A 16,336-nucleotide genomic window follows, 5' to 3' on the forward strand; every position below is an offset into this window, starting at 1 on the left:
GAAAAGAGGAAGAGGAGGAGGAGGAGGAGGAGAAGAAGAAGGAGAAGAAGAAAGAAGAAGGAGGAGGAGGAGGAGGAGGAGGAGGAGGAGGAGGAGGAGAAGAAAGAAGAAGGAGAAGGAGGAGGAGGAGGAGGAGGAGGAGGAGGAGGAGGAGGAGGAGAAGAAGAAGAAGAAGAAGAAGAAGAAGAAGAAGAAGAAGAAGAAGAAGAAGAAGAAGAAGAAGAAGAAGAAGTAGTATTAGTAGTGGTGGAAGAGAAGAGGGGGGGAGGAAGAGGAGGAGGAGGTTGTTTCATTATTAAAGCTACAGATATGATTATCTCACTAAAGAGTACCGTATAATGTTCTGAAGAGTATACTTTTTAAAAAGACTTAGTTACAATTTAATTCCTTCTTCATCAGTTCTTAATGGTTACTAATCACTACTGAACATAAATTAATGGCACATTTCTGTAGCATTTGAATTAGACATTCTGTACTCCCAAGACTTAAGAATGTAGTTTTACAAAAGATAAGAAGGTGTTCTCTGGTTATCCTGAATGCTGGGTGGGACGGAGCAAGGTTCCCTCCCATGCTGCTGTGTTTTCTAGCTCATCTGAGGAGGATTCTGTTTTCACTGCTCAACACCCTTCCAGTAGGAGAGCCTTCCACTGAACCTGTGGTAAAACCCAAGCAGTGACGTCTTAGAAACTTCTCATAAGCTGCTCTCCTCCTCTTTCTCAATGAGGAAATTATCAAAGTGGAAGAGAACTAGTCTGGTAAAACACACTACCTTGACATCGATTTGCCCCCAACAACACTGGTAAAGGCATGTTTAAAACCCATTTTAGGATCATCAAAACTAATACTCGATATAAACTTTCTCCATGGCGAGAGCTGTGATGAGCTGCCAGGCAGCAGAGAGGCAAACATTTGCTGAGCACCGTCCATGCATGCTGTGCTGAAACTGGTGACTCAGAAATGAATACAGAATGGCAGCTCCTCGAGGAGGGGAACTTGGTCTTCTGCCCAGCCTTTCCCCAGTGCTTACAACAGCCCCTACTATGTCACACGTGCTCGATATTGTTTGTGAACTAGCATCTATTAATCGGATTCCACCACAGCCACTTAGGTGGGCTTTTATTGACAAGGAAATTGAGGCCTCCCATGAGGTGACTTGCCCAAGGTCACATAGCAGAAAGGTCAAAGCCAGAGCTCCATAAAACCTGAAGCACACTTCCCACATCTGAAATGCAGCTCCACACAGCAGGCCCCGCTGAGCCAGGACAGACATACTCCTACTGACAGCTGACACTCGGTCTTAACCCCACAGGGATGCGGCAGGCAGCATTTATCATGCTATGTGAGTAGGGAGGCCAGATCAAAAGGGACCAACCTACAGCATGGAACTGGGATGGGGCCTCTTCAGATGCCTCCTGAGATACCAGTGCACAGTTGCTGGGAGTCTACCCCAGGGGCAAGGGAATGCTCGCTGCAGGAGGGCAAATGCACACTAACATCAAAGCTGTGCGTTTGGACTGTGATACTAGTGGAGATGCCTTTCCAGCAGTAGCTCTGCTATACCTGCTTTTTAATAGACACAGTTGTCAATATTTATCAAGTAGAAAAGTCCTTTTTCCCCCTTTTGCTTCAAATCTTGTACACGCCTCAGGCCATGCACTATTACATACTGTCCACCTCCCTCCCCTGACACTGTCCCAGGATAGTCAGCCTCTTAAGGCTTCTGTGGCCATAGCTCCTTCCCCAATGTTGGAAAATAGCCAACGAGACATAAGAGATGCTCCACGCCTCCAAGAAGTCCAGAGCCTGGGTGAGAGGTGTCTCTGCGATACAGGAAAGTGGGAGGAGACCTCCAAATGCTGCTGACCTCAGAAAACAAAGAGGCCACCATGGACCCAGGTGCCCAAGGATGGCTTCCCACTCAACTTTGCCTAACTCCAGTCATCTGATGACCTTTCTCTCACCCAAACTGCTCCCCCATGCTTGGCTTCATGCTCATCGGTAACTGGGATTAGATGGAGAAGTAGTATAAAGCTACAGCCCAGATCACAGTCCCTTAAGCCACGAGGGACGGGTGGACACCCAGCCCTGCACATTGACAGCTGTGACTCTGAACCTCATGCTCAGTTTTTTTAGCTGTAAAACATGGGTCAATAATAAGAACAACACAACTGCCTAATATTAGGGAAGGATGTGAGGATTAAATGAGCCAATCCATGAAAAACTCTGAGAAGGTACCCAATAGTACTCAGCCCAGTATTAACTGTTTTGTTATTAGAAAGTTGTGTGTGGACTGGTGTGGTGGCACAGGCCTATATTCTCAGTACTTGAGAGGCTGAGACAGGAAGATCACAGGTTCGAAACCAGCCTCAGCAATTTAGCAAGACCTTGTTTCCAAATAAAAATAAAAGAGGTCTGGGGGTATAGCTCAGAGGTAGACTGCCCCTGAGCTTAACCCCCAGCACCATAAATAATAATGATGATAATAATGAGGAGGAGGAGGACTTATGAGTCTCTGGCATTTGTATTTAATCCATGTGTACTTATGTCTAGCTCACCTCCCTCTTAGTTTTAATATCCACAGGGATGGGCACAGTGCCCCCTTCGCCCTTATCTCTTTACTGCTTTTTTTTTTTTTTTTTTTTTTTTTTGGTGGTACTGGGGTTCCTGGAAATTCTTCTACCTCCGGGCTATACTCCCAGATCTATTTTTATATTTTTATTTGGAAACAAGGTCTCTTAAACCAGGGAGGCTGGCTTCGCACCTGCACGATCCTCCTGTCTCCGCCTCCCAAGTGCGGGGATTTACAAGCGTGCGCCACCACGCCCAGCTCTCTGCTGCTTTTTAATGCTATACATGTAGTTGGAGTCCTGTGACTTTGGCAACCAAACATCCTGGATATTCCAGGGCTGTTCAGATTTCAAAGATTCAACTGCATTTTTCTACACTTCAAAGTTCATATTGGCAGTTTGCTTCCTCTTGGTGGAGCTCTCCAGATGTGCTTGGGAGCCCTTCCCTAGGTGCATGGTTACTTAGCAGCCAGCTGTTTCTGCATGCCTTCAATATTGGATGCTTTCTCCCTCCACACTGCCACCCTACTCACAGTCAGCCTTTCCTTGACTTTAATAACACCAGGAGTCTTCATCTAAGTTGTGCTGTTACAACAGATACACAGACTGGGCAATGTATAAAGAAGAGAAACTTGTCACTTACAGTTTTGGAATCTGGGAAGCCCAAGATCACGGTGCTGGCAGGTCTGCTGTCTGGTGAGGGGCTGGTTTCTTTGTCCGGAATGATACCTCAGATGCTGTATCTTCCAAAGGAGAGAATCCTTGAGTCCTCACAGGACGGAAGGCAGAAAGGCAATGGGGATGAATTTCTCCCCTCCCAGCATTGTTGCTTTGGGAATTAAGTTTCCAACACATTAATTAGGGGGAAGGAGGTGCATTCAAACCATAGCATCAGGTATAGCCAAGTTAACTGATTTTCCATTTACTCTAAAGTAACCCAAACTTGAGTCTGGGACCTGCAAGTTCCAAACAAGAAACCATGTTCCAAATTTCCAAGATAAGGTTTCTGAAGACAGGGTAAGTCTGACCCAAACAATGGGGTGGCAGAGCAACAGGAGAAGTTCTCAAAGGACTGGAGGACAAAAATTAAAAGTCATAGTGAAGAATCCACATGGAGTTTATGGAAGAAAATCCAGTTACCATAGTTTCTGTAACAGAGTAGCTAAGCTTTGTTTTTAGAGCTGTTCATGCCTAGGTCTGGCTGATTCATACCTTAGTGCCACTCCTGGTCACTAAGAGCTGTTACCCCAACATCTGTTCTGTGGCTTGGGTGCTGTGGGGCAGATGATTGTTTTGGGAAGGCAACCTCAAAGCACCCTGGGTGGGCAGAGGGCCCAGGTCCGTGGGAGACTAGGATGTAACAGGGAGGTGTTGAGAGCACTTCACCTTCTCCTGATGACACCCACAAAAGCAGTTTAGGAACTGCCTCGTTAATGTTGACACAGCCTAGTCGTGTGTGAATCCTGACCCACGGCATGTTGATGGCTTAGCTTTAGTTGGATAACACTGAGCACGATATTTTCTTTTTAAATTTGTTTCCCCCAACGAGACACTTGAATGGAAGGAAACATTTTCTCCTTTTTCGCCTTGGGTAAGCATGTGGAATTAGCCCTGTGCTTATCACCATTAGTATCATCAGACCTCAAACCCAGTTTAATCTGGATTCTGCTCTCTTCTCAATGTCAGCCTGTTTCTGGACCAGTACAGAGCCAGCCTCGTTGATGCAATAAAGAGATTACTCCAGCCCACGGTAAGTATGTTTCTATTTTCTCCTGAATGCTGGCTACAGGATAATTAGTCTGTGCACAAAGATGGAGAGAGTAATGGAATGGCAAGATTAGTGTCATGTGATACTTTAATACTTATTATGTCCAACTTCAATTGGGTCTTCTGATCTATCAGATTCTTTCCTAATCATAACTAGGAAACTTCTTACCCTTGGCCTTCTGATAAGAAACACAGTGGGTAGTAAAATAAATGAAACTGCTTCAAAGATAGTGTGAGATTATTTTTATCAAAGAATTTCTCGAGTCTTTTCCTTTGATAACAATATCTTCATATTAAAGTAGAAATATGATATTGAAAGTTTTCTGTTGACTTCTGTCATTTTTAATCCTTTCAATAGTAACCTTTGTCATTGGGTGTTTATTTATTGCAAAATAATACTTTTTTCTTTTATTTCTGTTTTTATTAAAGAAAAAAAGGACGTTAAGAAGAATCTGTATATTAAAAGTTCTTTGCTTTAAAAGGAAACCATTATTTACATATTATAAACATTAGGTCACAATGAAGCCAAGCATGGCATAAAATATTGTGCACATTTTTACATTTATATATCCATTTATGCCTGTGAGTAAATTACAGAGTTTGTATCCACTCTTATTTTGTTGGGCTGTTATACTAAGCTAGGAGGTCCTGACGCCTAAACGGAGAGTTAATATACATCTATTTAAAGTAAGAAAACGAATTTGAAGCTCATGCATTAAAAAAAAATCTTGTAAGTATGTAAGACTCTTGCTGTGCCATAGGAATTTAAAATAGGTTAACAATATCAATGTAATCTAAGATAGGAACTCCCATTTATCTGAGATGACTGCAGTGTGTGTGTGTGTGTGTGTGTGTGTGTGTGTGTTCTAAAGTTTTGTTTCTAAAATCTTTTTTTAAAAAATTCTAGCCTTCTGACCTCAGTGGGATTTATAAAGTAATACCTTTCAATCTTTCTTTTATATCTCTTTCACACTGAAGGTTCCCAGAGCAATTTGATAATCATCCTCTGCCTTACACTGTTGCTTTTTATTTTGTTATCTCTATATAGCTCAGAAACTTTAAATAGGCCTCTCTGAGGAGTAACCACAGCTCTGTGAGTGGCAATCAATTCAATGCAATTGGCTTCCCAGTTCCCACCTTGAAGTAGGTAGTAGGTCTAGAGGCCAGGAAAGGGCTGTGGGCACAGGAGAGGGAGCTCCAGGTTGGGGGTAGTAGGAAGAACTCTGAACCTCTTCTTTCCCCTCTAGCTTTTGGGGTTTTTTGTTTGTTTGCTTGCTTGCTTTTATTTTGTTTTGTTTTAGATGTTCATTCAACTCACAGTTTTAAAAGCTGATAGTCCAAGAAAGTGGCCCTATCCATTTGCTAAGGGCTGCCTTGGTTGCATCACAACATGGTGGATGGAGGCGCAGAGGGATTACATGCAAGATTATATTGCAAGCCAGGAAGCCAGAGAGTGGGCAGCTCGTGTGTGTGTGTGTGTGTGTGTGTGTGTGTGTGTGTGTGTGTTGCTAAGCATTAAACCCAGGAGTGCCGTACCACTGGGGTACACTCCCAGCCCTTTCTATTTTGAGGCAGGGTCTCACTAAGTTGCCCAGGCTGATCTCAAACTTTATATCCTCCTGCCCTTAGCCTCCCAAATCCAGGGATTACAGGGTACACCAAGAATCTTGGGTGCATCTTACAAGCATTTTGAAGACAGAATTTTCAGGGCAGGTACTAAGATTCTTGGATGCAAAGACTTCTATGAAGATATAGCATGGGTAAATACCGTGCTTTCAAGGGCTCCTGATCTCAGCTGTACAAACAGTACTTCCCTCATCACCAACACCCCTCAAAGCCTATTTAGAAGCATTCCATTTTGTAGCAGATGTGTATGATTTATCTGTGATCTATTGTAAATCATTCACATGAGTTACAATAGAAAACTGCACAAGCCATGAGTAGACCTAAATACAGACTGGACTGGAATCTCTCTCAGTGCTTCTGTACCTGCCATTACACTCTAAAGCCCAGCCCCCTGTCTGAATTGTGGACCACAAAGCAGGGCCCTCCGATCCAGGACAGCAACCATCATCCTACCTTTAGCCTGGAGAAAGATGAGGCAGGCCCCTGAAGCAGCTGGTACTTATGCTATGTGAGCAGGGAGGCCAAGGAGAGGGGCCCACATCAACTCACAGCACTAGAAATGGAAGAAGTGGGCCTCGCTCAGGCCACTAATGGGGTGGCTGATACCAAAGCTACCTGGTATTCTAGCTTACAGTATATGGGGCTACTATCAAGGGAGAACTGAATTTTGCATGGCATATGGACTCACTGAAATTACTACCCAGAATCTCATCCCCACTGGGACGTCTAGGGAAGCAGGGCACTTGCATCCCTGGACCTCCATCCACATGGACCACAGGATGGTCCCGTGGACCAGTGGGCCCTGCACTGGTCCCAGGAGGACTGCCTCCCTGGACAATGGAGGCTCCCTCTATTATGGATAGCCCTTGCCCCCAGGCAGGGGAAGGGGCTGACTATATTAGCAATAGCAAAGTTATTACCAATGAAGGTCCAAGTGTCACTCTGTGGGAAGAAATGAATTGTGCTACTTTGGGGAGCATGGTTGCTTGATTTCCAGCAAATCAGCTTTTTATAACTGAGTTATAAATTGAGGAAATCAGGCAGCCAGAGACAACTGGCCACTCAGGGGCGTCCCTGGCTTGGCCCAAGGGCAGTGTCAAATATCCAGGCTGGGCTTAGATCCTCGGCCAAGCAGGCCCCTCTGCCTAGAGAGTCATTACAGGAGGTCCCAAATTTCACCAGGGAATATTTACCATCCACCTGAAGTGGACACATTTTTTTCAATTTGCTGGTTACAAAAAAAAAAAAAAAGAAAAGAAAAGATAACGGACTCTGTGAGAAATACTACAAGGGGCTCACTAGCAAACTTAACCAATTAAAAGAATGGGAGAGATATTAAAAAAAAAAAAAAACAAAATCAGCCAATGTTATTCATTCCGAGAAGCAGCATCTCCCACCCCTTTTCTCCTCTGGGGTGAGTGGTTTCTTGTTGCTAATGATTGATGGGGTGACTCCCTGTCTTCGCGTTCCCTAAAGTCCATGACAACAGCAATGACCAGTATCAGAGGACACAAATGTAATTTAAAATCCAGCCACAGAAGCCTGGAGGCTGACCTGTAGTCTGTAAATGACAACCAACAAATGGTATCTACTGATGTTCCTCTGAAATGACTTTGGGTCCAGGGAGGGGAGCCAGGCCAGCGAGACAGTGTGAGTTTACTCAGGACTAAGAGGGGGTGGATGTGATGTGCTATTGACAGCTCTCCAGCTCCTTATCACTGCCAACCAATTGTCAGCAATTCAAAAATCTCCCCGCAGAATGCATTCAACCTTCTTCGGAAACTGGCCTAGTTGACCAGCAAATTCCAGGAGTCCTGCCAGTATCTAAGGAGAGCTATAGGTGGAAATCACAGACGCTCATTTTAGAAGAGCAATTTCATTTTATGGGCAGCCTTCCTCATTTTTTTAAAATTCTAACATCTCTCCCAGCATCTGTTCGAACATCTATTTTTGCTCATCTCAGGGAAATTACCTCGCATGGGGGGTGGAGGGGCTCAGTATGTGGAATGGTTTTGAAGGACAGTTGAGTTCTTCTCTTGCCTGGTCAGAGGCCCAGCAGATCCTTACTAAAGCTGTGCTCAGCAATAGCTGCCTTGCACAGTTGGATTGGAGGAGTGTTCCAGAAACACTGGTTGTCACCACAGAAAGCCCTTGGATGGGTTTAAGATCCTCAGAGCAGGGGCCCAGCACTAAGAAGTTATTTCCTAAGGTCTGCCCAGGTACTGATTGAGCTTGTAGGGTACTGTGCGCTCAGATAGAGTACCAAGACATGAGGTAGCCCCTGCCCCCAGGGTATCTGTAATCTGTGGACAAGTCACACACACACACACACACACACACACACGTGGAACAACAGTGGACAGTACAAAATATAGCCTGGTGCTGTTTTTATTTGTTTTGTGTATCTTTAAAATGTGCTCAATAGCCGGGCGTGGTGGCGCACGCTTGTAATCCTTGTGCTTGGGAGTCTGAGACGGGAGGATCGCGCAGGTTCGAAGCCAGCCGTGCTGGTTTAAGAGACCCTGTTTCCAAACAAAAATATAAAATAGGTCTGGGAGTGTAGCCCGGAGATAGAAGGGCTTCCAGGAACCCCAGTACCACCAAAAAAAAAAGTGCTCAATAGAATATGAAATGATCAAGGGCACGACTCAGTCTTGATTCAACAAATATTTGTTGAGCAACTACTGTGTGGCTGTCCCAGTGCTGAGGGACGTGGGGTAGAGGTAGGAGGAACGCTGTCCTGTAGAGGTAGGCTCGTAGTGTAGCGCAGAGCAGATTCAGCCAGGAGCTCCCAGGAATCCCAGTGCAGCGTGGTGGGGCTTGGAGAAAGCTCAGAATGAGCAGTTGCTCCAGAAGGCTCCCTCAGAGGCCACTGTGCTTGATGTCGCCTGCAGTAGTCAGAGCGCAGTCCAGGCTTCAGAGGAAGGGACAAGGAGTGCCCCTGGTGGAAGAACTGTGCTCACACGTTTGCAGTGTGAAAAGGCTTGGTTGTGTTTGGGATCAACAAGTTTTCTCCCAAACGTAGTATCCGTCTAGTTTGGGAGTTAGGAAGGTGCAGGAGAGGTAGTTTGGGTTACCATTAAAGAACTAGTTTGGGATACTATTTTTTGTGATGCTGGGAATTGAACCCAGGAGCATTCTACCTCCAAACTACACCACTCAGCCCTATTTTGTTTTTATTTAGAAACAGTCCTGCTAAGTTGTCAAGGCTGTTTTCAAACCTGCAATCCTCTTGTCTCAGCCTCTCAAGTACTGGGATTGCAGACAGCTTGGAGCACCATTTTTTGAAAGCCTCAGAACAAACTAATGAAGAGACCAGGCTTTATCATATGAGTAGTAGACAGCCATTCAATGGTGATGAGCAGTGGTGTGTGTGGGCTCTGAAAAGATCACTCTGGCCACAGCATAGAGCTGGGTTAGAGTACGAGAGAGCAGGAAATCAGCAAGGCTCCTTGGGGCTAAGCATGGATCAGCTTCTACCTGGAATTATCCATAAGCATTCATGAAGGCCTGGTGGTAGAAAGAAAATCTGGAATGCAAGATCACTGAGATACTCATTCAGCAAGTTCACTGAGTGCCTCAGAGTCTAAGCACTGCGCTAGGATCTGTGGATGGAGTAAGAAAGAGCATGATCCCATGATGGCTGACTGAGAGAGACAAGAAAGTAGTTTCCCAGGGGTGAGAAGGAGCAGAGGTGTCACTGTGGAGGCAGGGAGTGCAGGGGCCCTGAGGGGTGGGGTCCCAGTGCAGAGGCCAGAGGTCAACAAAGATATCTAATGTGGGTGCGGCAGGAAGGATAAAAGTTGGCCAGGCAGTGAACTGGAGGCCAGAGGGGCAATCTGCCCAAAGGGAATGTCTGTGTGTGGTGCACACTTCTACACACATGTAATCCTAGCATTCGGGAGGCTGAGACTAGAGGATCGCGGTTCGAGGACAGCCACAGTTACTTAGTGAGGCCCCTTGCAACTCAGTGAGACCCTGTTTCAAAAATAGAGTAAAAAGTTAGAGTTGGGGGTGTTACTCAGAGGTAGAATGCCCCTGGGTTTCATCCCTAGTACCGCAAAATAAATAAATAAATAAATAAATAAATAAATAAATAAATAAATAGACACAGAGATGCAGGACCAAATAAATCAGGAGCTGCCATTGCTTTGGTCTTACTAGAGCTCCAGGAGAGTTCAGGGAATGCTGGGAGATGATAAGGGAGATGCAGGTCACTTGGGGCTTTGCCTGCCATCCAGAAGGTAGTTCCTGTCGGTGGGGTGGTGCACACTTGTAATTCTAGCATTCAGGAGGCTGAGACAGGAGGATCGTGGTTCACAGGCAGCTTCAGTTACTTAGTGAGGTCCTTTGCAACTCAGTGAGACCCTACTTCAAAATAAAGAATAAAAAAAAGGGGTGACCTGGGGGCATAGCTTGGAGGTAGAATGCCCCTGGGTTCCATCCCCAGTATCACAAAAAGTAAAATAAAATAAAATAGAATAAAACAAAAAAGGCAATACCTCCTAGATCAGTGGTGTGTGTGTGTGTGTGTGTGTGTGTGTGTGTGTGTGTGTGTGTGTGTGTGTGGTGTACTGGGGGTAGAACTTCTGGTCTACACTCCCAGACCTATTTTATATTTTATTTGGAAGCAGGGTCTCACTAAGTTGCAGAGACCCTCACTAAGTAAGTAGCTGAGGCTGGCTTTGAACCTGTGCAATCCTCCTATCTCAGCCTCCCAAGTACTGGGATTACAAGCATGCGCCACCATGCCTGGCTTTAGATCAGTGATTTTTAAAAGATGTTTAAATGACAAAAACTTTGGGTCAAAAATGTGTAGGCAACACCCCAGTTAAACAAAGTGGTGGGGAAAAAAAAAACTGGTTCCTGCCCTGGTCTATCTTTTCTTCTTCCAGGTTATTTATTTATTTATTTATTTAGTGGTACTGGGCATGGAACCCAGGGGCATTCTACCTCTGCCAGCCCTATTTTTTATTTTTTATTTTGAAACAGAGTCTCACTGACTTGCAAAGGGCCTCACTAAGTAGCTTAGGCTGTCTGCGAACTGGGATCCTCCTGTCTCAGCCTCCCAAATGCTGGGATTATAAGCGTGCACCACCATGCCCTGCTTCTCCAGGTTGTCTTGAAGCAATTCAGGACATACTTGAAGAACCATCTGCAGCAGATCCCAGTGATGCAGGGGTGGGGGCAGGAATATGGCAGTGAAAAGTTCTGAGAGCCAAGCCTGGCCGCAGCTGTCCAGCTTCCCTGTGGAGGCTGGGCGTATGGAGTCTGTGGCGTGCAGGAGCCGCTCAGCTCGTGTGTCTGAGGTGTGGCGTGTATGCTGTTTGATGGGCGGTGCCCTGGGAAAGGTAAGGGTTGGGGATCAAAGATATTGGGTTCTACTGTAGTTAAAATGGGTAAAGGTAATTTGGAATATCCACATGCAGAGATGAGCAGGCACTTAGAGATAAGAGTGTGGGCCCTGGACAATGGTAAAAGCTTAGTTACAGATTCGGGTGTGTTGATGTATAAGTGATAGCTGAAATTGTGGACTTCAGTTTGGTTACCTAGAATTACAGAAAACATGAAGAAAAGTGGGTGGAGCCTGGGGACCACTGATAGCTGAGGAGCAGGTGGGGAAAAGAAATCAGGAAAGGAGATCAAGAGGGACAGAGATTGCAGGAGAGGAAGCAGGCAAAGTCAGGGACTCAGACATCAGGTAAGAAAGAGAAAAGAAGTATCAGTTTAAATATCCTACTGATGCTTAAAAATTGGTTACCTGGAAATTAAAAGGGAATAGGGAAATTTCATTGATATAGCATATTCCTTCTTTTTTTTTTTTTTTGCGGGTCTGGGGATGGAACTCAGAGGCATTCGGCCTCCAAGCTACACCCCCTGCCCAATTTTTTATTCTTTATTTTGAAACAGGGTCTCACTGAGTTGCGGAGGGCCTCACTTAGTAGCTGAGGCTGTCCGCGAACCAGGATTCTCTGGTCTTAGCCTCACGAATGCTGTTTTTTTTTTTTTTTTTTTTTGGGGGGGGGAGTTGTTTTTTTGTTTGTTTTTTGGGTTTTTTTTTTTTTTTTTTTTTTTTTTTAGGTCTGGGGATGGAACCCAGGAGCATTCTATCTCCAAGATACACCCCCAGCCCTAGTTTTATTCTTTATTTTGAAACAGGGTCTCACTAAGTTGAGGAGGGCCACGAACCTGCAATTATCCTGTCTCAACTTCACAAGTACTAGGTTTGCAAACATGGGCCACCATGCCCGGATCTAGCACATTCCTTTTTAAATAATATGAAGCAGCCAGGTGCGATGGTACGTGCCTGTAATCCCAGTGCTTGAGAGGCTGAGACAGGAGAATTGCAGGTTCAAGGTCAGCCTCAGCAACTTAGTGAGACCCTGTTTCAAATATATATATGGCCGGGCGTGGTGGCACACGCTTGTAATCCCCGTGCTTGGGAGGCGGAGACAGGAGGATCACGCTGGTTCGGAGCCAGCCTCACTGGCTTAAGAGACTCTGTTTCCACATAAAAATGTTAAAAAATAGGTCTGGGAGTGTAGCCCAGAGGTAGAAGGGCTTCCAGAAACCCCAGTACCACCAAAAAAAAACCAAAAAACAAAAAACAAATATATGTGTGTGTATATATATATGGTGTAGCTCAACAATAGCCTCTGGGTGCAATCCCTTAAGCATACTTATTTTTTCTAGAAGTACATGCCCTTTAATATTTGTGTATATTAACCTCACGAAATAACTACTGCATTTGCAATGCAAAGAGTATCATTGTTATTTAGTGAAACTTCTCTCTCTTCTCTCCAGAGATCAATGACTATCCTCACATTTCTACACATCAGTCAAAATTTTACATTCAATTGGGTGTTCACTCAGTTTAAAATGGTTCTGTGACTGAATGCTTAGAAAGTTCTGCTTTGGTAAATTGAAAATAATTTTTCTAAAGTGATTGGCTAATTTGAAATCTATATTCTCTCTCTTGTTTTGATTTTGCAGCCTAAATTATAAGACATACAAAGTGCCCCAGTCTCCTGGATCCTGGGGACTCTAGAACCATCCATTACAGAGTGGGCCCCAAGCTGGCGCTCAGGGGATGTTGAATGGGTATATGATATACTGTCAAAACAAAAGAGAAAACAACATTTAGTGCTTAGAGATGAAATCTACAGATATATATATATATATATATATATATATATATATATATATATATATATATATACTAGAGGTTGAACCGAGGAGTGCTGCACCACTGAGCTGCATGCTCATTCCCTTTCTGGTTTGGGTTTTGAAATAGGGTCTCGCTAAGTTGCTGAGACCAGCCTCAAACTTTTGATTCTCCTGTCTCCCTAAGTACTGGAATTACAGGCACGTACTACTGGTGAAACTGGCTACTGCTCACTCTTTCTCTTTCTTGTGGGTTCAGGATTGGGCAGAGCCGGCTCCCTCTGAAATCCCACAATAACAGTTGGCTCTCTCAAAGCTTCTGGGAGAAAATCCTTTCCAAAGAATAAGCAATAAACCTGGGTGCGGTGGCGCATGCCTGTAATGCCAGTACTCCGGAGGCTGGGACAGAAGGATTGCAAGTTCGAGGCCAGCTTTAGCAGCTTAGCAAGAACCCTCGGCTACTTGGTGAGGCCCTGTTTCAAATTTTAAAATGTAAAAAGAAAAAGAACTGTGGGTGTCGCTTGAAGTAGAATACCCCTTGGTTTAATCCTCAGTACTCAAAAAAAAAAAAAAAAAGATAATAGACGGTAGATAGATAGATGATAGATAGATAGGTGATAGATGCCTTCAAATTCCCAAAAACATGTCTTTTTCAGATTATCCAGCATCTGGATTTAGTTAATTCTCTCAACAAATATTGACTGAGTGCCTCATATATGCTAGGCACTGAGAAAATGCAGTGAATAACGCATGATTAAAGGAGCCCGTTGTCATGGAACAATATTCCGGCTGGAGGAGACAGGCAATAACAAACAAGGACGTAATGTGTGTTGGTGGTGATAAGTGCTAAGAACAAAAATAAAGCCGGGGGCGGGGGGTGCTGGATAAATTGGTTAGAAAAGGACAGGTAAATTGAGCCCTAGAAGGAAAGGGACGTTTGGGCAGACAGCTTGGCTGTAGTCCCTTATCGCTGACCCCAACCCTCACAGGGGGATGTGGATCACATGCTTTATGAACGCAAGCATCAGCCCCATCAAGAAACCTGTCGCCCCATGAACCTGAGAATACCTACAATGTGGAGGGGTTTGAAGACTAAAGTATGATACATAGCTTAGATAGTGACTACTTTAAAACGAAACAACTTCTATTATTTAAAAATCCACAATGGTCACCAGCTTTTAGAAATAACTAAATTGACTTACTGCTATTTCCTTTTTTTTTTTTTTTTTTTTTTTTTTGGCAGTACTGGGGTTCCTGGAAGCCCTTCTATCTCCGGGCTACACTCCCAGACCTATTTTATATTTTATATTTGGAAACAGGTTCTCTTAAGCCAGAGAGGCTGGCTCCAAACCAGAGTGATCCTCCTGTCTCTGCCTCCCAAGCGCAGGGATTACAAGAGTACCCCACCATGCCCGGCTTCCTTTTTTTTTTTTTTTTTTTTTTTTTGTGGTACTGGGGTTCCTGGAAGCCCTTCTACCTCTGGGCTACACTCCCAGACCTATTTTTACATTTTTATTTGGAAACAGGGTCTCCTAAGCCAGTGCGCGTGGCTGGCTTCGAACCTGCGTGATCCTCCTGTCTCCGCCTCCCAAGCACGGGGATTACAAGCGTGCGCCACCACGCCCGGCTGGCTTCCTTTTTTTTTAATGAAGACTTTTGCTCTCCTGCTGAGACCACGTATTATATCTAGTTTCTCATAAAAATGACTTTTTGCTAAGTTTTCAAATTGCCTGAAAATAGCAATTAATTTAGGAAAAGCTGACAGAGCCTTAAGTGTAGTGGAACCACTGGCGGGCGCTGTTATAATTATGTGCCTGAGTGTGTACATGTCTACGTAAATACAGTGTGAAAACATGCCCAGTGTCCAGGACTGGATCAGTGTGCTTTCTTGCAGGTGAGAGCAGGAAAAAAAGAAGGAAGTGATATAATTTTTATACCATTTTTGAGTGGTATGTCTTATATCTGAAATATCTTGCTTTTCAAATTATTTTCACATTCACCGCCTCATTTGCTCCTCAACTTGCTGGAAGGGGGAAAAAAACGACATTTTGTTCCTTCCATCTGATGGATAAAAATTCAGTGAGTCAGCTAAAAAGACTGAAGGTTCTGTGTACAAAGAAGCAGGTCCGCTGTGTTGTCTCTAAGGCCCCTTTGCCCAACAGTTGGGTGATTCTGTTTCTGATTGTCCCGAGGTGATGCTGGTGGAACCTCCAGGACCCACCCTGCCACACAGCTTCTCAGAGTCTTCAGAGTCTTCACTGCCTGGCTCATCGCCTGTATAATGCAGTGTCTACAGAGTAGAGGGGATTGATGGGAGGGCTTGTGAATCACCTAGCACCATGGTGGCTATCATTACCATCACCACTATTGCTAATAAAGAGACAATGGGATGCAATAGACAGAGAGCATCGGTGATGGAGTCAGAGGGATGAGCTTTCTAATCATTATCACTTGTGCCACCGTGGCCAATCATCCAGCCTTTCTGAGCATCCTATGAGGTGGACCTGAGAATACCTACAATGTGGAGGGGTTTGAAGACTAAAGGAGGTGGTGTATACATGGATTCCCGACCCACTGTCTTACATATTCCAGTTGCTCAATAAATGGTTAGTGGTGTGAATGATAAACCACCTTTCATAGAAACTGCGATGTGTTTTCATGATTCCCTCAAAACCTGAAGTGGTATACCAGAGATGTGAAGTGTAGATTTGAAATTAACAGAAGCAAACCATCATATTTTTCTTTTTAAAAAAATATAAGACTAAAGCCAGGTGTGGTAGCACACGCTTGTAATCCCAGCATTTTGGAGGCTGAGATGGGAGGATTGCAGTTCGCGGACAGCCTCAGCTACTTAGTGAGGCCCTTTGCAATTCAGTGTGACCCTGTTTCAAAATAAAGAATAAAAAAGGGCTGAGGGTGTCACTCAGAAGTAGAATGCCCCTGGGTTTCATCCCCAGTACTGCAAAAAATAAATAAACAAATAAAAATTTAAAAATATGAGAATAAGGCCGGGTGTGGTGGTGCACGCTTGTATAATCTCAGTACTTGGGATGCTGAGACAGGAGGATCCCAGGTTTGCAGCCAGATTCAGCTACTTAGTGAGGCCCTCTGCAACTTAGTTAAACTCTGTTTCAAAATAAAAAATAAAAACTAGGAAGCTGGGCATGGTGGGGCACGCTTGTAATCCCAGCATTCAGGAGGCTGAGACAGGA

At 44.5% G+C, this 16,336-nt stretch overlaps 1 protein-coding gene across 1 annotated transcript in view; it reads left to right on the forward strand.

Annotated features, from left to right (window-relative positions):
* CAMKMT (calmodulin-lysine N-methyltransferase) overlaps positions 1 to 16,336 on the forward strand; it is a gene marked incomplete at its 3' end in the record, with an annotated part of 438,709 nt that overhangs the window by 415,491 nt on the left and 6,882 nt on the right. Inside the window, exon 9 of the mRNA XM_080711826.1 lies at positions 4,254 to 4,317. Coding sequence (XP_080567952.1) covers positions 4,254 to 4,317 — 64 coding nt within the window. The remainder of the gene's footprint in view (positions 1 to 4,253; positions 4,318 to 16,336) is intronic.

This window comes from Muscardinus avellanarius (assembly GCF_963383645.1).
Source record: "Muscardinus avellanarius genome assembly, chromosome: 15".
Taxonomy (NCBI): Eukaryota; Metazoa; Chordata; class Mammalia; order Rodentia; family Gliridae; genus Muscardinus; species Muscardinus avellanarius.